The 22,256-nt window shown below is 40.2% G+C and overlaps 1 protein-coding gene across 1 annotated transcript in view; it reads right to left on the bottom strand.

Annotated features, from left to right (window-relative positions):
• Window positions 1-18,564, bottom strand: part of MAP2K6 (mitogen-activated protein kinase kinase 6) — a 94,585-nt gene extending 76,021 nt beyond the window's left edge. The window contains exon 1 of the mRNA XM_054573105.1: window positions 18,273-18,564. Coding sequence (XP_054429080.1) covers window positions 18,273-18,288 — 16 coding nt within the window. The 5' untranslated portion in view covers window positions 18,289-18,564. The remainder of the gene's footprint in view (window positions 1-18,272) is intronic.
• Between the last annotated feature and the right edge of the window lie 3,692 nt (window positions 18,565-22,256).

The following is a 22,256-nucleotide window of genomic DNA, read 5'->3' as shown; positions in this document are numbered from 1 at the left end:
CCAGAGGACACAGAAGTGTGACAGCTGTTCACTTCTTTGAAAGCCTTGTCTGCAGCCTAACAATCTAACATGGCTGGCAGGACAGTTCATTTTTTTCTTTTAAATCAATTCCAAATGATTGGAATATATTTTAGATTTTTTTTTTTAATATTTTAGGATCATCAGCTCTCAACTAAGCCAAAAAGCTGATTTCTGTCCTTTTCTTGTAGACTTTATTACCCTTCTTAGTCATATATCCTAGCATTTGCAACACGTCTGCAAAGAACTAAGATCTTCCTCAAGCTCCATTGTTTACCTTCTATTCTTAGCAGAATGAACATGGATAAATGTGTTTTGGAAAACAAACAAGAGTCCAGTTAAACATAAATTCAGGTTACTATGAGAGTATGGTTTAAGTAGTTAATTTCTTCCAAACATCTACCCAAAATAATAAAAGCATGGATGATTTTCTTGAGCCCAAATGGAGCTGGGGAAAGGTGAAATGCTTGAAATACTTCACCTGCTGGCATTCACCCTTCTTAATTTTATGCTTCTTTATTTGTGCCACATATATCTCTGTATTCACCACATGTTGTAGCCTTATATATCTTCCCAATCATGTTAGGCATTTCTTTAAAACCATGTAGTGCCCATCCTGTTACAAGAAGTGGAAACTGAGGCTCAAGAAGGTTAGATGAGGGAGATCAGATCAAAAGTCTAATTTAAAATACCGATAAGACATTAATCTTTTTTCTCTGACTTGTCCCTAAGTTCACTAAGTAGGAACTATGCCTATGCAAGACTTTGGATATAGATTTTGGAAATTATTAGTTAAAAAGAAAAAAGCTGAAAAATAATTTTAGCAGCTTTATAATTGGGAAGAAACCACTTAAGTTTGGTTTTGCATTTCATCAACACCGAGGCACTCCCTCCTGCATTTCTGGAAGGCTCTAGAACCATGGAGCAGTCTCCTCTTGCAGAGAACAGGACTGACTTCCAAAGGTCCAGACCGGCAGGATCTCTGGCTCTAGAACACAGAGGCTGGGGTTTCCATACTGTGAAACCTCCAGAATGGCAGGCACTCGGCTGTGACCTCACCAAGAAAGCAAGTGGGGTGAGCAGACAATCTCTTGGCAGGCCGGAATGTCAAGTTAGTTAGCTAAAAAACAACAACAACAACAAAGCAGGGTGGGAGACAGGCCCATATGAATGAAAACTGTATAATCAGAACTCACAGCATGCCCTGTAAAGCAGTGACGAGTGCAAGTTGGTGAAACACCAATAAAATGTCATTATGTGTTGAGTCATCAAATGGTAAGTTAAAGAAAACTGCATTCGATACTAATCAACTTGTACAAACTCTTCCCTATAAAGGTTGATAGCTTTTTCCCCCTCAACTGATAAAGAGAGCTAGTTGTAGACTTGCCAGTGGAAAGCTCTTCAATGCCAATTTGGCTCTCCATTTCATACTGAGCTCAGAATATTAACAAAACCTGTTGCTAAGGGACATAGATGCATGGTTGAGTCTAAAATGCAAAATTATTTTAAATATAGCTGCTGGAAGTAAGCCTCTCTCAGTAGTACTTCATACTGTATACTAGAGTCAGGCAACAAACGCCTCGGGAAAGGCAAAGCATTCCATACCTTGGCCTGTTTTTCTTACCTTATCTCTCACTGCCCTACTAGATGACCTCTACATTCCAACCAGTTTTAGGATTTTCTGGATACTCGTGCTATTTCACTGTGCTCCCTAGACCAGCGCTGGGTCTCCTTTGACACCCTGCCTCCAATCTCTGACTCTCCCATTCATTTCCCAAGATCCAAGCAATTCATCATTCTTCCTTTGGGCTATCCCTACATCATAAATGTTGATACACCCATCTGTCCCCATTAGACGTGAGCTTCTTGCAAGTAGGAATCGTCTCTCTGCATACTCCCTGGTACCTCACTGCGAATCATGCTGAGAAGACTCTGATCAGTGTACAGGGAATGAATAAATGGATGAAAGGCTGCCTGCGTGATTGAACAGAACCATTCAATCATCTGATGGCAGATGGAGTAAAAAGGGGTCCTGGTTTCCACTGTACCTGCTTTATTTTTTATCTTTAAGCCTCAGGAGTTAGTTTCTGTCTGATAAAAAGAATATAAGGGCTCCCCAGAGAGTCAAAGGTTGACTTAGCATCTAGATGCCCCTGGGATGCTAACAACAGCCCAGAAGTGAGTGTCAGGAGATCTGCCTCTCAGATCTAGTTCACCATCACCTTGGTTTTGTTACTCAATCTCTCTTGATCACAATTGCTTCATCTATAAAATGAGTTAATCAGCCAAGATGATTTCCAAGGTCCCTGCTAGCCGGAACATTTCATGGTTCTAAACTCTTTACATCTTGCCAGGTATCTGTTGCCCAGACTCTTGGTATCACATGCACTTGGGCAACTGTCACAGCATCAAAAAACTAATCTTGCATTTATCAACCATTAGAGAGCACCAGTGTGCCTTTTCTATGTTCTTCTCTTATTGCTTTTTCTACTGCTCAAGTGGCCTCCTTATAAAGGCAATGAGCAACAAAACAAATGATAACATGTATGGTCTGGGCCTCTTTCACTCACAGAGAAAATGAGAGAATCTGAGGAGATGCATTGCCTTCTTTAATAACCAAGTTCTTTATTATTAACAGTATGCAAATTTAAATATGATACAAAACACCACAGGTCACAATACTGTCAAAGGTTCATTCAAATTTAAGCAGCCATCTTTGTTTTCATTTCTTAAATGTATTTCCTTCCCGCCTGCCTTATTACATCAATCTATTCATCTGTTGCAATTGTGCCCCTTACTCGGATAACCTGTTTCTACAGCACCTCTAAGTGGGCCGTGGGCCATGGGCTTACTTACCCCTCGTGCGCACAGGGATGAACTCCTGACACAGGTCTGGCCAGTCCAGCGGCCACTCATAATCAGAGAGAGAGAATTTCATCTCAGACCGTATACCTAGTCAAAGTACGGCGTGTACTAAAACTACAAAGTCATATAGATGCAGAGCTTAGAGCTCTTTCAAACCATGTGCACATTGATGAGCTAGCAAAAGCCTGATCTGCAGGGGAAAGCAGAAAAGACTCTGAAAAGCAGAAAGAGGACCCTCTCTGGGAAGGAGAGAGGGAAAAAGAGGGAGTCAGAAAATACAGGCTCAGCTGCAATTGGATTCAATGAAATTCTCCCCAGTAAAGGCTCTGAATTGAGGTAAAAGAAAATACAAACCATACACAAAAATTTTTATATAGGTATGTATTTCTCCATTCTTCCTGGGCCATAAGCATCATTCCATCAATGTTATGGCTCCCTCTTCATAACCTATTGCATCAGGTAGGTATGTGTAACTTAAGCAATTTCCTTATTATTATGCAATAGGGTGTTTTTATTTTTCACTATTTTGACATGGCAGTTACATAGTGAAAAACATGAACTTTGGAATTTACATGAACTAGATTCAAATCTCAGCTCTGCAACCACTACCTGTATGATCTGGGGCAAGTTACTGATCTGAGCTCTAATCTCTTCCTTTTAAAATGGGGATAATTTTACCTACCTTGAGGTTTTTATGAAAGTTAGAGCTACTAAGTAAAGTGATTATCACAAAGCCTTACACACAGTAGGCCCTCAAAAAAAAAATCACTAGCTATCACAGGATAGATTCTCCTCAATAAAAATGTTGGATCAAAGGGACTGAAAATTGTAGAGTCCTGATACTTCCCAGCTGCTTTGGCAAAGACTGAGTCTACATCCCCTGATACACTTGAAGAACAATTTTTTCTTCCCCGCTTTGACTTGGAATTTGGATGTCTAGGAGCCAGGGCTGCTTCTTCGCCTCCTAACCTGAGAGAGCAAAACCTGGAGCTGGTTTCAGTCTTAAACCAAGCGATCGCCATTTCCTGCTTTCCTCTGACTCTGCTGGTCCCACTCAGAGAGCTGTGTGCAGGTTCTCAGTGTACAGATAGGCCTGGGCTTGTTATAAACAAGCCCCGAACTAGTTTCTGTTGCTTCTTTTCTGTGTATCCTTCTACACCCAACCTCCCCAGGCTTCTTATGATGCATCATCACACAATAGCCAGAGGAACAAAGATTGCTTCTGAAGCTGAAAGAAACAGGTGAGGCAGATACTCATTTTTTTTACACGCAGGGCTCGTGGGGAATAAAAAGCATATATTCACGCCAGTATTCTGCACGCTGGTATCCTGCACACTGGTATCTTGGACCCCTTCACGCTCTGATCCCTGTTTTCCCACTGACCTACCCGATTATAATTTCTTTCTCTTCCCTCCATGTTGACTCATCTCATACTTGACTTTCTGCCTCATGTCTGCTGGATCACCACTCCCAGAACTACCTATTGCTGAGCTCTGAAGGATTCTTAACCTTCCCGTGGCTCTTTCTGGGGTGCCCGCCTGGTCCCTGCACTTGAGGCAGGCCACCATCAGCACCCTGGCAGGACAACCTGACAGGTGATGGGAGTCTGTTTTAAGCTGGGAAAGTTGCTTCCCTCTGACCTTCCCTCCCCGCCCCACTACCTCACACAACATGTCCTGACACTTTCATCCCTTACTGGCCCCTCTTACTGAAGCTGATCCTGGTGGTGTACATTATTTCATGCTAAACATACTCAGACCACGTTAAGAAAATAAAGCTGCCTATTAACTGTATTAAGTATGCATACAGTTGAAAAGACTTTCTGTTAATAATCAATATTGTAAGAGCTTGGTAAGGCTTGTAGTTTTTTGTTTTTGTTTTTTTTTAAAGGCTTACCGGCCTTTTCTAAAAATAAGCTTTCCCTGGCTACAAGTCCTTGGTTCTTGCTCTCATTCCCTCTTAAGCTTTGTTCCATTAGGATTAGAACCATTTGTTACAAAGGGGAAGGATGTGCCCTTTCCCCACTTCAAGTGCCACCTCTGCATACATGAAAGCTGCTTGTGACAACTGAGTGGTTTGCGTGTCTCATTACCACCAAACACTAATAAGTTTCAGGAATCAACTAAGCAACAGCACATGTGTGCATGTACTTTCTAATTTAACACCACCCCCCCATTAAGAAGCATCCAAGCCGTCATTAAGATAGAAAATCAGAAAAAAGGGTAGGTAGTCCATTCAAGGACTGATGGCAAGTATCTTATTTTACTTAAGTTCCATTGTACCAAGTTAATATCCTCCATCTACCAGCAGGCTTTCACAATCTTCTCAAGTTGTTATATTCTTCACCTTCCTTAGTATCCCACTGCATCTTGTACCAAATTTTTATATGCACATCACACAGAGTAGCATTAGTGTGCTGACATGTTTATCTTCACATGGTATGGGCTCAACTGTGAACCACCCCCCCCCCAAATTCCCATATTAAAGTCTTTTTTTTAATTTAAAATTTTTCAATTACAGTTTATATTCAGTATTATTTTGCATTAGTTTTAAATATATATATCATAGTAGTTAGGCAATCATATACTTTACAAAGTGTTCCCCCCAATCTTATGTTAAAGTCTTAACTCTTAGTACTTTAGAATATGACCGTATTTGGAAATAGGATTGTTGAATATATTATTAATTAAGATGAGATCATACTGGATGAGGGTCAGCCCTTAATGCAATACGACTGGTGTCCTCATAAAAAGAGGAAATTTGACACAGGAACACGCACAGGGAGAATGTCGCGTGAAACATGAAGGCAGAGATCTTGAAGATTCATCTACATGGTAAGCAATGCCAAAGATTGTCAGCAAACCATTAAAATCATGGAGCAGATTTTTCAGCAAACCATTAAAATCATGGGACAGACTTTTCCCTCACAGCCCTCAAAAGCAACCAATCCCACTGCCATATGGATCTCAGACTTCAAGCCTCCAGAGCTGTGAGACAGCACATTTCTGTTGTGGAAGCCACCCACTTTGTTATGTTGGCTCTAGCAAACGAATACATCCTACTAGAATGGGACCTTCTTGAGGGCAGAGATAGAATTCTGTTCATCTTTGTATTCGCCTAGCACAGTGTTAGGTACAGATTATTTATTTAATTTTGTTAAGAATGTTTGTTAATTTCAACTAAGAAATACTAATCCCTGGCCCTCTGCCCCCACCCCCCACCCACCCCTCCATCCATCCCCTACCTGGCTAGTCCTGACTCTCTTGTTCTTACATCGGTCACATAGAAAAAAAAATTAAATTTGGAAAAAGTCATTCTAACCATAATGTATCAAAATTTCTCTATCTCATTTTTAAGTCAATTCCAGTATTAAGTCTGCATTTTTCCCCTAATTTCCCTATAAAAATAGAAGCTCATTCAGGAACAAAGTCCCGAGCGAGAGGACTTGGCAAGCCTCTTGAATATGATGATATAGCTGGCAGGTCCTACCTACCTGGCTGGGTCATATGGCCTATTTAACTGTACAGCAAAGGTGAGGCAAAAACTGCCCTGTGATGTGCTGGACTCTGACCAGGTGATTCAGCCCACCCACCTCATCCACTCTGCTGACCCTGAGCTGAATAAAGTCGCTGAGGAGAAACAAGGTTCCTAAGCCATGGTCAGACTGAGAAACAATGTATTATAAGGTCCAGAGCTTAGGTCGCTCTGTCTTTGAAATGAAGATAATGTAAGAAAATTAATTCAATCTATCAATTGTATTAAATATATTTATCTTTACAATGAAAGTTTTCTGAAATTAAAAATACACACACAAAAAAATGTATAAACTCCCTTGCCAGTATCCAATATCCTGCTTGAGAAAGTAGGTTTGGTAAAACAAAGAGCCATCTGGAGCTCCACTAGTAAAATGAGAATTCAGAAGTGCATTAAACAGTTTTCTTTCTCCTTAACTGACTTCAGATGATTCTAGAAAAGGGAAAAGCACTAAGAAATGGAAAAGGCAGGTTGGCAAGTTATGAAAAATGAAAATTACAGCTATGGTCATGCTCTGGAAAATATTCCCTGACCTAGCTAGACATTGATTATTGAACCAACAGCTTGCTTTTATAATTACAGTGTGCCTATAAACCCAGTTGATATGATGATATACTTGTTTAACTATTAACTGCTAGATTTCCTGGAGTTTCCACAATCTAAAAACACCTAAAAGTACGCAACATGATATATTCCATTTATTGACCTGTTTTGATTATAAGCAATAACTACTTCCTAAGTAAAGGAAGTTGTTGGGAAACACAAGTCGGGTCTTTTAAGCTCCAGATATTTGCTAGGGCATCTTCTTTTTTTTTTTTTTTATGTTCTAAAGGATTACTCTGCCTGTATTAACATTTTATTGGTACCCTTAGATACTTGAGGTCAAGATTCCTTCTCCATATCTACTTTGGATCTACAACACAATTTCTTCATAAACTCTGAAGGTAACATTAATACTTCCATGCCCATCGTGAAAACTTTCCTGATCTCCTCCTGATCCACAGGACCTCCCAACTCATAGTACCTCTTCTAAGCATATCTAGGATTCTAGCTTGTATTCTGCACATTTCTGTGCTTTTTATTACCTCCTACTAGACTTATAAGCTCTTCAAAGGCTTAAGAAACAGAAGAATGAAGCAAATCTACGATTATGGTGAATTTACTACAGCACAATGTCTCAAACACAAAAGTGCACCCAATAAATAATTATTGAGTAAATGAATACCAAGGACTGGCCAAAGCACATTACATGCATGACCTTGCTTAAGTTTCATAACAATCCGGTAAATGAGGGTCAGCCTCTCAATATAGCAGGTGAGGAAGCCGAAGCTGAGGTTAAGTAGATTTTTTAGGCTCATAGCTAGTTAAGGGGAAGAGTAAAGTAGAATGCATTTCTGTCTCATTCTACCTACCGCTGTGTCTTAAATGTTTTAACAATAGGCCAGAAATTATTTGTTAAATAACTCTGAACAAACAAATCCCTTACCCAAGTTCTCACTTTAGGTATATTCAGAGCCTTTGGGATTTTTTTTTTTTTCAAATGGCAAAGGAGTTTGGCCTACAGAAAGGAGTAAATAAGGTGGGGAGAATATGATTCTAAAGTTTTCAAACTCACAGAAAGGCTGTCTCCAAACATTCACTGCGAAGTGATTCCCATACTCCTTGCTATTCTGTACCCCCTTGTTCTTCAGGTTGCAGCCTTACCCTTTCCTCTAATTCATCCTTCTCATGTGGGACTGGAGAAAGGAGAAGCAAGAAAGGGAGTAAATAACTTGTCACTCAACATCCACACCAGCTATTTCCATGGCTTCAGCATGGATCATAGGAAACAACTGAAGCATAGGTATGACTGTTCTGCTTTGGCTGGAGAGAAAGCTACGAGAGAATCCATTAGTTTAAAGGAAAATTCATTCCCAAACCCCCCTACCACACCAAGAGGTAATTCTAGTTCCTTCTATACCATCCAGTACAAGAAAAAAACAGTGGAGACATAGGTTCATTCACAATTTCAAGGAAACTGCACTTGCTACATTTACATAGAAATAACCAGGAAGAAAAAAAATCTCAAAGCCAAAAAGGGGCCACAGAATTCCTCTAGTTAGGTATGGTAGCAAACTGGCCATTTCTTTTTACTGCTTACAAACAATTTAACTTAGATGTTCGGGAAAACACAAAGTTTAGATCTCCTTAGTTACAGCCTGCAAGACAGCTAATAGAAATCAATATTCATTGCTGATATTTAACATAAACTTCCAGTCTGTATAGACTACTATCTATGAGTAAACCAACTGTAACTGGCTTCCTTCATCCAGTGGGCAATTTATACTTGGAATTCAATCTTAATAGTCAGAAGGAGTCAGAATCATTATTCTGCAATCAATGGAGACTTAAAAGAACACGTCAAAGGGAACACAGACAGAGGTCAGCCCCTCTAATTACCATCCCTGCCCCCGCTATGCCCAAATTCCCATGGAATTCATTCATGTGATCTATCTCCAACCATGTCTTTTGGGTAATAGGTTCATCAATTTATTATGTAGTGACAAAACCAGCAGAGTAGCCAGAAGCTCAGGTTCTGGGGTCAGACTGACATTGATTAAGCCTCTGCTTGGCAACTATCAGCCCTGCCATCAAAGGCAAGTTCCTTGACCTCTCTGGCCTCAGGTTGCTCATGTACAAAATGCAGCATCACCTGGCCAGGCCTTAGTGAGGAGAGAATGAGATCTTTCCTGTGCATCACTAAGCACAGCATCTGGAATATAGAAAGAATCCATGGTGGCACTACCATCTGAGATGATATCAATTAGCACTTTCTTGTATATGACTTAAACTTACCTCATTCCGGATACAGAGAACAAATCTAGGCTAATCCCACCAAAGCTACTGTCTTTATGTAGCGCCCACCTCACCTCTCTCTCTCTCTCTTCATTTTCAGAAACTTTGCCATGACCTTCCCTCCTAAGTACACACAATTCCCACAAATGAAGTGGTTCTGAAGGCAAAAGGATTCTTATACTTCCTCAAAAATATGTCCACCCAGGATTGGGAGGAGGGGGTTTGTTAACGGGAGAAAATGGCTCTAACCTGCACAGGAGAGATGACAGCTGGAAACCACTCTGGGAAAAGGGGAGGCTGTCTTGCCACGGAGAGAGGTTTCCATCTTTACACAGCACAAAAGAAAGCATGGAACCTCCGACCTGGGTCATGATAATAATCAACAAAGCCAGGCAATGGTGGTAGCATGAGAGTCGCTTTTAGTTTATTTGCTATTTAAACAAAATATGAGATCAAGAAGGGGAGAACGAAGGGACAAAGGAAAGAACAAATGAGCAGCTTCTCAATGAGAAGGAGGCGGGGGCAGGGGGAGAAAAGAAATATAAAGCAAACAGGAAGGGTGCAGCTGAGGGGAAAGGACCCCAGGATGGGCTAAAGGAGACCAGTAGCTCTGTTCAGCGGAAATGAGCAACAGCCTACAAATCTCATAACCAGGAGAAACATCTCTCAGACATTTCCTGTGGGTGGTCCCAGAGGTCGCTGGCTGAGTAGCAAGTGAGTAGTTATCCAGGTTAACAGCTTCCAATTAAAGCCAAAGAGGAATGCAGTATGGGGGCCCCATCATGAAAAGACTCCAGGGGGTGACAAAGTCTAGTTATAAAGGACAAGGTCATCAAACTTTGTTTGAAAAGGGCCAGACAATAAATATTTTGGCTTTGTGGCATACTCTCCGACACAACTATTCAACTCAACCATTGGGTGGTGAAAAGCAGCCATGAACAACATAGAAATGCATGAGCAGAGCTGTGTTCCAATAAAACTTTATTTGTAGACACTGACTTTGAATTTTATATAATTGTCATGTGTCATAAAATGTTATTCTGTAGATTCCCCCCCCCCCCCATCTTAGCTCAAAAGCTGAAATTAAAAATAAGCGGGGCTGCATTTGGCCCACAGGCTGCAGGTGGCCGACCCCTGGTTCTGAGCCCGGAGCCAGGGGTCAGGCAGGCCTGGCTCCGCACCGTGCGCCTGCTGCTTACGGGCTGCCCCGCCGTGAGCAGGGTGGTTCCTCCACCTGAGCCTCAGTTTCTTCATCTCCAAACGAATGATAACAGTATCTGTCCCCATAGGATCGGTGTGAAGTTCAAAAGCATAATACATGAAAAGTGACAGGTAAAAGAAGTTCTGATGACGATGGTGACGATGATGGTGATAATGGTAGCATTGGGCATGGGGGCATGGGTTGCGGTCAGCATCGAAATCAGCAGACAATCGTCTTTCTAAACAGGCTGATCTTAACCCAAATTCGGGAGAGATGCACAGAAGAGAAAATAAAAGAGATCTGGAGAGTTCCAGCCAGCGCCCCCTGAATGCTCCCCCTCAGCGCCGCGCTGACTGCGGTCCGATGATTTGTGGCAGACTCCCCGCGCGCGGGTTACAACCTGAACACCCTCTCTCTGCAGAAAGAGGGGGTTTCGAGGACGGCATAGCGAACGGCATGGAGCAGTGCAGGGAAAGAAGACCCTCTAAGGAGACAGAGTGGGAAACAAAACAGAGTGGGAGGGGGCGCAAGTGACAGTGGCAGTGGTCAAGGAAAAGGTGGGGAATCATTTCACTTGGGGGTTATCCGCGCAAAGTTCCCCCTTTTGCCATAGGGCAAGCCGGCTGTGAAAAGCTTTCAGATTATTTCTGATAACCCTTCAGAGGCTCAGGTTCTGAGGTAACGTGCAAACCAGCTCCAGAGACCAGCAGAGGAGGAAGGGGTTCACTTCAATCCCACCCCATTAGATTCTTTGGGCAACTCATCTTAGTTCCACAAATTTTTAAAAAGGAAGGTTAGTTAGCCAAGGATCCTGCGATCTTTAAATCTGGTTAAAGGAGAAATGTCATCTCTTCGGCCATCAGAAGTTGGTTTTTATGCAACTTGCAAGTAATGAAGCAAAGATATAATAGGAATACTAATGTATACAAGGAGCACAGGAAGAAAACTACATTATAATTTAGTTACCCTAAACCCTTTATGAAAGGTGAAGGAAAACGAGATTTCTATTAATGGAAAATACTTTGTCAGACATTTATTGAGCACCTATTATTTATAAGCACGGTGCTAAAGGAGGTGGAAAGGCAAAGATGTGTAAGAATAAGTGTTAGCTATGCAGCAAGGGCTTTCAGAGATTGTCCCAAAAAGGCAAACAATTACAGTGGTTAAAACTTGCAGCTGTATAATGTAGGTAATGGGAATTACAATGAGAGCATTTGCAAAATATCCTCTGACAGAGAACTAGTAAGAAACTCCACCCCCATGATTCATATATCACCATTTCTTGGGCACAGTAAAAGAACCCCTACTGATTGTATCATCAGCCCCCTTGCCAATCTGCTCCCCACAAAAGCAAACAAGACAAAAAATGTGAAATATACTAAAGATTATGGGAAAATAATGTTTTTGCAAATGTGGATTACTAGTGTTTGTGTGTGGCTTAGTGAAATGAATTTTGGGACAGAGAATCAAGAGACCCGAGTTCTACCTCCAGCAAAGCACTTACTTCCAAGGCATCAGTTCAGTCACTTGTTAAAAGATATGGTTGGATGGTAACACTTCTTTCATAGCTCTAAATTTTATCACTTATATCAGGATGCTTAAGTAGGCACATTTACTAAGGATGGCTATACTAATATGTTAAGTGTGACAGACTTGTTTAACTTGTGAGGTCATCAAAGCTGATAGAGCCTTAATTCTTCGAACAAATCTAGTAAACTCAAGTAAATCACCCTTTATGATTAGACAATGCACATGAAGCTAAAAAAAAAAAAAAGAATTATTCTGCAACAATGCATGTAACACAACCATGTGCTATGTAACAATTATTTACAAAATTAAGGAAAAACTACTTTTGCCTGTAAAGATAACGGAAAAATGCAGAAATGTCCAGAAGTAAGTTATTTCCCATACTGGAATTTTAATCAGATCATTACACTTTTCTTATTATTGTCATACAGGTCCTGATAACAAAATGAGTTTATAAAATGTGATGTTTATATAAGACATTTTAGTTAAAATTAAAATTAGAACTCACAAGGGATTTAAATAGTTTAAGTGCATAGAACCCATCTTTCAATCCATTACTTAAGCTTTGTTATTTTGGAATGTTCTGGCCTAACTCTGAAAATGATTTGATCCCCAATTTAAAATTTTAGAGATACATTTTATGAGGAAAAAAAATTCAAACATATGAAACACAAATGTCAAAAAGGGGGGAAATTCAATTTCTTTTTTACTAAAAAATGCAAATGAAATTAAGTGTTAATACCTGTTATTGAATTGGCACAAGTTTTTGTTTTGTTCTGTTTTTTAAACCTCACCTGAAGACATGTTTACTGATTTTGGAGTAAGGGGACAGGAGGAGGAGAGAGAGGGAGAGAAACATCAATGTGAGAGAAACATTAGTCGGTTGCCTCTCATATGCACCATGACCAGGGACTTCATACAAGCCCCGACCTCGGACTGCACCAGCAAACTAAACCTACAACCTACACATGATGTGCCCTGACTAAGAATTGAACCCACAACCTTTCGGTTTACAGCACAACATTCCGATTCAGGTCACACCGGCCAGGGTGGTAGAGGTGTTTTTTTCATTATTCTACCCAGGGTGAAGAAAAATAGACATAACATTTGTGGAGAGCAATTTATTTGGCAATATCTACTATGATATTTAAAATGACAGAATGGGCACTTCCAAATATTATGGAGAGAATAAGAATTAGTATTATTAGCTCCCTAGAGAGCCATGCATGCCCTTCAACTGAGCACTTCCACTTCTAGGAATTCATCCTAAAAAGATAATAGGGCAATGTGCAAAGATGTATGTTCAAGGTATGCTTTGCAACTTTGTTTACAGCTGTAAAAAAAAAAAGAAACTATGTGAAAGGCCAATTAAAGATTGATTAAATGGCTACATTTTTACAAATTAAAATAAGCAACTGTTTAAAAAAATGAGGTAACTATATATGTACAAATATGTAAAAGTATACAAGGTATACACTAGAGTAGAAAGCAAGTCGCAAAGTGTCATATCTAATGTAGATATGGATGTGTTTGTATTGTAAAATAGCATGCATACATATTTATATATGCATATATGTGCAAATGCAGAGATAGTGACCAAAATGTTGATAGTAATTAGCTCTGGGTAGGGTGACAGTGCTTCTCATTTTCTTATTATGAATTTCTTTTTGGTTTGAACTTTTTGTCAGCAAGTATATTTCATTTTACAAGAACTTGAAAAACTATTTTTAAACAATGAAAAAGAAAATGGAGATTTGGGGAAGAATTGGATAACCATAGCAATTTAGTCTAAAGCCCTAGTATGCACAATAACACATAAACTGGGAGGATCTTCATGGTACTACTCATAATACTGAAGGTTAACAGCACCTGCATGTTTACTGTGGCATTATTTACAATAGTCAAGACAGAGAAACAACCCAAGTATCCCCTGACAAATGAATGGATAATAAATTGTGTGTGTGTGTGTGTGTGTGCATGCATGCACGTGTGTATACATATATATTCCATATATATGTATGGAATATTATTCAGCCATAAAAAAACAAATGAAATCTTACCATTTGCAACAACAATGGATAGAACTTGAGGGTATTATGTTAGGTGGAATAAGTCAGAGAAAGGCAAATACCATATGATTTCATATGTGAAATCTAAAAGAACAAAAATCAAAAAAACAAGCTCATACATATGCAGAACAGTTGGTGGTTGCCATAGACAGGGGTGGGCAAAATGGGTGAAAGTAGTCAAAAGATACAAACTTCCAATTATAACATGAATAAGTCATGGGGATGTAATGTACACCAAGGTGATTATAGTTAATAATACTGTATTACATATCTGAAAGTTGCTTAAACAGTTGATCTTAGAGGTCCTCATCACACATACACACACACAATCTCTTAATACACAGTGATGGCTATTAACTAGACTTATGATCATCTCAGAATGATACAACTATTGAATCATGTTGTACACCCTGAATCTAATAGAATTTTGTATGCTAATTAAACCTCAGTTTTTAAAAAGTTAATAAACACTAAGGTTCTATTTAAATAAATACAATATAATTGGATAGTATGTCAAAACAGATTAACTTGAAAATATTTCACAGTGTATTGGTAAGTAAAACAAAAGCTAACTAAATATGCATTAGTTTTATACATATTTTGGAGAGATATATATGGAAGAAAGTCCAGAAGGATATATGACCAAATGTACATTGCAATAACTGGTGATTCTTATTTTCCTTTCCTATATTTTTGAATATTTCTATAATGAACAAGTATCATTTATATATTTTTGAAGTTTTAAAAATATTCCTATTAGATCTTTCAGATTTTAAAATGCTTAAAATGCTTACAAGAATTCTAATCTGAGAAAAACAAAGAGGTGAGAATCTCAACCATTTCTTCCAGCATTAAATTTACCCCCAGAGACCCCTGCAAGCTCCTGCAGTGCAGGCACAGCCCACCGTGGGAGGCGCTGGGTGCCGTACCAGGACAAAGCAGGCCAGGGAACTCAAGGCACCTATTCTGATTTTGTGTCCTGAGATGGACGAGGTTATAAAACATACTGGCTCAGGTTACCGGCTAAGCATGACAAGTCCGTCTGGTACAACCTAACAAAGGAATTTACACAGAATGAGAAATTAACACATCTCTTTTCCCAGGGTGGAATCAACTACAAAAGCAAAGGCCCATCACAGGGTTAAGCCCTTGCCTATCACTGTCCCACAGGCTTCTGAGTTACGCCCCACACGCATTGCTCACGTCATGTTTGACCTATTATATTACTATACATTTTTAAAGGTGATTTTTTTTGTTTTAAAATCATTTTAAAAGGTCAGTATCTAAAGTGTACTATCTTAAACTAAGATAAACTATTATTTTAAAAAGGTAAATGGAGAGTGAGGTGAGGAAGAGTGCTTTTTAACAGAGTCAAACTTTTTTGTATATTTTCAGGTGAACTGGGAGATGCCAGACCACTCCACCTCCCTACCCTCCCCTCTCCCTCCCTCCCTCTGATCATTATGGCTGATAACAATAGTTTTTCTCTGCCTGGTAATGTAGATGACACATTTTTCCTGTAGCCTGTCTTCCTGTAAAGTGCAGGAATTCCTGCACTTTCTGGGTGCCCTTCCTGTTAACTTACATTTCAGATTTCCTCAAAAGGCATTCTACTGCTTTAATATTTGAAAAATGTCAGCTCAACCCCAGACAGCTAATATAAACAAGCTGAAAAGCATACCACCTAAAGTTACAACAGTGGAAAACAAAATTTCTTTTTAAGAAATTCTTTCTCGGAATCTCTCGTTGGTAAGGCTGGAAAGAAGTAAGCCGGTCCTTCCAGCTCCCAGGGAGTCTGTAATTCCTTTGCCTGTGCTGTGCCTTAAATTAGAGGTCTGTAAAACCGAATTATAGTGATCTAGAAAGTTCGTAAAGGTCCTTGAATTGAACATGTTGTTAAATTCTTCAGTGCTAAGAGGTTGTATCCACCTTTCACTTTTCCTCCCATTTCATTTGGTTCTAGCATTACAAAGAAGTTTTGGTACTGCAAAAAAATGTCTTGGCCATTTGAGAATACCATAGCTGAATTAGGCCAGTTCCACATTTAAAGTCCAGGCCAAGTCTCCTTTGCCATTTCTGAAATGATCAACAATTTCTATCAATAATTTTCCTTTTGGCCAGGAACCCCATGTTCACACCAGATGCACCTTCCAAAGGGGACCCAATTAAGAAAACTTACTGATTTATTATGGGAATGTCCATAATGCAAGCATACCATGCTAATATTTCTGTTAGCTTTCCAACTCAAAAACTTGCTCTGCTAGGAGGGAGCCACCTCAGGAGTATATCCAAAAAAAATGCAAATAGGAATCCGATTTAGTTTAGACCCTACAGTACAAAGATAAGATCGCTATAACACTACCTTCCTCGTGGAACTTTCCTATCAGAGAGAAAATCACTTTTATCTTTAAACTCCAACTTTGCCATTTCTCTTCTCAACCTATGCAATTATCCTGTATTATAATGACTTGCTTTCTTTTACCAACCACACGGTAAGTTCCCTGACGCATATGAATACATTTTAAATATTTTTGTATGCACCCAAATCCTGGGGATGTGTGTGTGTGTATATGTACACACGTATACATACACACACACATCCATATATGTCATTATATATATATACAATATATTAAACTGAACTGAATGAATATATACCAACTACAAATTAATTTGTATTTGCAACAACCATGCAGATGGGGGGATGCCATCTCTTTAATACATCAAAGCTGTATTCCATTCTAAATTGTTACTTCTCTGCTCAGTTAGGAGACTGCAGGCTTCCCCCATATTAAGGAACCTCTGCACCTCATAATCCCAATTTGTAGGTTCTTCAACGCTCAGCTTTTTAGATTTTCATGCTCCCCTAACACTCAGAGAAAAGCAGAGGCCCACCTCAAACTATGTATATCACTTTCTTTAGAATATATGTCACTTTCTTTAGAATATATATCACTTTCTTTTGGGGCTGAGTTGTATTATTTTCATCCAGTAGAATTTAAAAAGTGGTGCAACAACTCAAAAAGAGTGGCAGAATGCTTATAAGACACTTTAATTCACCAGGTCTTAACCTACATAGTTACACTGCATACTTACTTAGTGCCCCAGGTAGCCTAACTCACCTCTTCAATGTATACAATCTCATATGGCATATGCTTTCTCTATAAAGGACTTGTTCTGAAACAAGTGACTTAGGGTCGGTCTTACAACACCTGACAGCAAGCGCCCCCTCAGCTCTCTGATGCCATGTCCTGAATTTTATTTTTTTAGCCCCCTCCCCAGCATGGCATTAAGCTTCCAAAATACAACTGTGTAAAAAAAAAAATTAGAAAAAGAAAAAACATAAAGAAAACCATAATCCTGAACTTCCGACCTATTATAGCTGACTAAATATATATGATTACACGTAAAAGATTTCATTATGGTTGTTAATGAAACAGGACAGTCCCTCGATGTTGGTGTAATGCTTCAAAGGACAGTTTTTCTCCCAATATTCCTGCGCGCCCCCCAAGATGCAACGCATCTCGCAAATGGGAAGACATAAAACATCAATATCCTCGCTGCTGCTTCTAATACTGTGAGCCAATAAGCAATTGGTGTAAAGTGCAAAATTTCGGAAGAGAACGACTTCTTGTATGCTTTTTTTGTAATATGCTATTATGCATACTTCACCTTTACTTCCTTTAAAAATCAAAAGTTGCTTAATGTTCAAAGCGTATCAATGGAAATTTAGCTAAATACTGGCACAGCAACGGCTTATTCCCAAAAGGAATATAAGATTACATTAATTTCCTACTAGTTTAACTCAAGTTTTACCTTTCATCTTCACCCACGGACTTTTTAGAAGTTTGTATTTCTGTTGCACAGAAAATTACTTACAATATGCGTGCATACTAAAGAATTTTACAATTATATAAAGCATTGCACATTTAGACGCTACCAACCTGCTCTATCTCTCCTGACTGTGCAAAAGGCAAAAAGAGCTCAGTAATCCTAGCAGAAGAATGCAAATAACGTCAATGCACAGCTGAACTGCAAGCCCTGCCTTACAGGAACTCTCTGTGTCTGCAAAAAAAAAGACACACACTAAACAGGAAATGCAACTGAGCTGTGGAAAACCTCAAACTTAAACATGCAATCGCTAGGCGAAAATTGCATCCATGCATTCATAAATGCATGCACAACCCTTTGCATTTTTGCAATTAATGCAAATAGGCTCTTACCTTTCGACTGAGACATTTTCCCCTTTCCTTTGATGGGGGAGGGGAGCACAAAAGACTTTGCCTTGCTTCTCTTCTGTAGCTAGTTTTGCAACAAAGATGCAAGCTGCAGGCGTGCAATCTTCATGCAAGTGGAGTTTCTCTTGACCGATGCAGCAGATGGACTTTCAGGGAATCCAGATGGAAATGCACACCTTGCAAAACAGACTGGAAAGTGATTTTTCCCCCAGTTGCAACGTTAGGGAAGGCTGTGCTGCAGCTACATGATGGGCCAGGGCTGGCAGCTAAAAGCTCCAAACTTGGAACTGAGTATCTTGTGCGCAGACGTCCTTCCTGCGAAGGGCGCGGGGGCCGCTGGGTAGTGTAGTTCACAAGCAGAGTCCACGGAGCTCTGATTTAAGGAAACGTGGTTGCGCGGGTCGCTGAGTGAGATGACTGGGTGCGACAAAGATTGCGCCCAGATAAGTCTGACATGCGCTCGGTAGTAAGTGGTGGACGGAAAACGGCAAGGCCAAGGGGAGGGGGCATTTTTGTTATCAAAAAATCCCTGAAACGACAGCTGAAGAACACAATGTAGGCTAAACGCTTTTGGCTCGCTCAGAAGGTCCGTTTGGGTATTTAGTGTTTGCAGGGAGCACCTGTTGTTCTCTTCCTGCCTGTAGGTGTTTTACGCTCACACCTCCATTTTAAAAACTCATTTTTCTCGCGCGGAGAATGTGTTGATGACTTGGCCGGCTAGAGGTAAGGTTACTTTTGCAACTGCAGAGAAGATGCAACGTTTTAATTAGTAAGAGATGATCCAAGCCGGTTGTTTTAAAGTAACCTGAAATTCAATAGTGGGCGGGTTAGGGAGTGGGTTAGAGAGTTCTCATTTCTTGAAGGACTAAAGAGGAAGTTCTGCTTTTTATATATCAAAGCTAACTTTATCAAAGTTAAGATATTTAGATGATTTTTCTTACCTGAGGGGAGAAAAGTCCCTGGCCTAAGGAGAACAGTGGGTAGTAATCTTAAATTAACAATGGCAAATATTTGATACATTGAATTTCTTCAACAAAATTAACAGACTGTTGTGCTCCTAAGATGTGCCAGGAACCTTCCTAGAGCCTTGAATCATTCATCCATTTGTCACTATTGGTCATGGCTGGGGTATAGGTAGCAACATGGTGGAGGACAGCGGTGCGTGGAACTGGAATGGAGACGCATGAGGACCCAGGCTGAAATGAGCTCAGACTTCTACTTCACTGAGCAGGACCAGACTCAGAAATTGCTTGTAAGGCAGAGAGGGAAGAATTGAGGATTTCACTCTTGTGCTGTATGAGCCAAGCACAGCAGAGGCATGGGGACAGCCTATTCAGGGAACATTAAAGATATCTTATTGCCTGGTATAAAGACGTGATCAGGGTGGGTCGAATTTACAGGTGAGGACTCTACAGGACCTTAAAGGCTGGCTAGAGGTTTAGACTTTATTTTGCGTTTATCTGAGAGGTGGCGAGAGGGTTTTTGAAAAGAGGTGTAGCTTAATCAAAGCATTGTTTTAACAAGGTAAATTTGCCCTCTGCGACTGTGGTGGGTTGAAATCCAGAGAGGTAAGAGAGAGGTCAGGGAGTAGTGAAATGCAAAATGAGGCCCTTTGAAAGAAGGTTTACCTAGATTTGATGATGGCCAATGAAAACTATTGGAATTTTATGAAGAATTTTAGGAAGCTAGGGCCTCCTGAGTGATGGATGAGTTAGAGGGAGGAAGGCCACCATGGTTCAGCCACAAATCAGCTCTTAAAAAAAATATGAGGCAGGTCATGGAACTAACATTAACTTAAGTTGATCCCCTCTATTGACATGATTGTGAATTAGTTGACATGATTGTGAATTAATCAAAGGCACCTCATGTTCCTCATTACCCCTCCTGCTCCTAAGAGGGAGGGGTTTCTGTCCCCTGAACACAGATGCAAGGACTTACTAGCTCCCCTCACTGCCCTGGATAAATGCATGCTGCCTGTCTCTTCCTTGCTTTCTTGCAAGCTCTATCTCCGCTCCACATGGAACCAGCTTTTTTTTTTTTCTGTTTCATTTAACCAGGAGGCATGTGTGTATGGAAATCCATTACACTGCATCTACTTCACTTTTCCAAACACTGGTGGAGCACCTGCTATGTGGCAGGGCCCTAGGAGAGCAAGTAGAATTGTTTAGACCAGGCAGGGCCCAAAGAGCCGCCTAGAGCGCACTTTAATTTGCATTTTTACGCGGTTAGCAGCATTGCTCTTAAATTGCTCCAGATTCCCTTCTTTGTGGAAGAGTTCTAATCACAACTTGTCTGGTGTATTTTACTACTGCCATTTGTGCTTGTACATTCTCTGCATAGGCATGCACAGTTCATAGCTGGCAAATGGATTGTGTTCTGAAAGTCAATCAGAAATTTGTATTCCCATAGAAGCAGTATGTTCAATAGCCAATACACAAGTATACACATGCATGCCAAGCACCTTTGACCCATAAATTAGCTGAACCATATATTTAAAATAACAAGATTTATTACTTTTCTTTCTGGGAAATATACAAGGGTGGGCCAAAGTAGGTTTACAAGTCGTTCATATGGAAAATAATACAATAATTAAGAAATAATATAATAAACTCTGGTTGATATCACAACTGTAAACCTACTTTGGCCCACCCCTGTATTTTGAATTTCCATCTGGAAATCAACCTCTCTGTGAAGTCTTAGATTCCAGAGGAAAAGGTTTTTCTTCTTGCCTTGGTGGTAAAAGTTTTCTCCTGCCCACATTCCTGGCTAGAGGAAGAGGCTGTCCCTCTGTACAGTTGTGGATTTGTGGGTCTTTCCGCTTTTTGCCAGTTTGTGGCAATGCTCCTAGGACAAGAATCCCTCCCATGCTGGGATTTGCAAGAGTGAAATCTGGCGTGACTGTTCTTTTGCTGGACAATACATCAGATGTTTATCTTGAGGTGGCCTGTACTGCTACTTCAAATCCTCCGCATTTGTAATTTACTCTATTTCAGATCTTTCTCAAATGCAAGTTTTATGCACTCTGCCCTGGCTTCTAGTTACATTGCAGATCAGTTCCAAACTCCTTGGCCTGGTATAATTGGCTCCTCAAGCCCTGGCCCCTGCTTACTCTTCTGCTTCATTTCTTACCCTATGTTGATGCGACAGCCAGAAGCTGGGTTTTCTCCCTTCTTGCTTTGTGATACGCTACTCCCTCTGCCTGGCAAACCTCTTCCTTTCTCTCCCTAGCTCATCCTGACTTGTCCTTGAAGATATGACTTAGTTGGCACTTTCTTTTGGCCACCTTCTTTGATACATTACCCTATGACCACCTTCAGTGTGAATGAAATATATTTCCTAATTGTGTAGTACCCTTTCTCCTAACACTTATCATAAGGTTAATAGGTGTTCATTTACATATTTGTCTCCCGCAGAAGACTGAACTAATAAAGATCAGAGACTTGTGTGCCCAGTGCCCAGGAGCTAGCTTATAATATGCACTCAAATGCATGCTGAAATAATGAATAGAACAGAGGAGGACAGGACCTATGACCATGACTAACCTAGAAAAACTAGATTCCAACTGCAGGAGAAACTAGAACACCTGGGGAAGGCCCTGTGCTGTCAGATGAGAGGTATGAGATTCCTGGAATGAGGCCCTTAGGTTAGGTCAGACTGGCTATGAAGGAATTATTCTAGAGGTATATGTGGAATGGGGAAGCTGTTGAGGGTGTGGCATCACAACCAGGTATGATTTTGTACTCCCCTCCTCCCAGAGTTCATTTGGCAATGTCTGGAGACATTTTGGTTGTCACAACCAAGGGGGTGGGGTGGTGATGCTGACATCTAGTGGGTAGAGATCAGCTATGCGGCAATTATGTTACAACGTATGTGAAGCTGCCACAACAAAGAAATACCTGGTTCAAAGTCAATAGTGCTCACCTTGAGAAACCCTGCTTGTTACAAGGTATCAGGGTAATAGTGATACCC

The sequence above is a fragment of the Pteronotus mesoamericanus genome, unplaced genomic scaffold (assembly GCF_021234165.1).
Source record: "Pteronotus mesoamericanus isolate MK-2021 breed Mesoamerican mustached bat unplaced genomic scaffold, CSHL_Meso_final contig_246, whole genome shotgun sequence".
Classification (NCBI taxonomy): domain Eukaryota; kingdom Metazoa; phylum Chordata; class Mammalia; order Chiroptera; family Mormoopidae; genus Pteronotus; species Pteronotus mesoamericanus.
The sequence above is the reverse complement of the archived record's forward strand: the minus strand, read 5'-3'. Positions and strand labels throughout refer to the sequence as shown.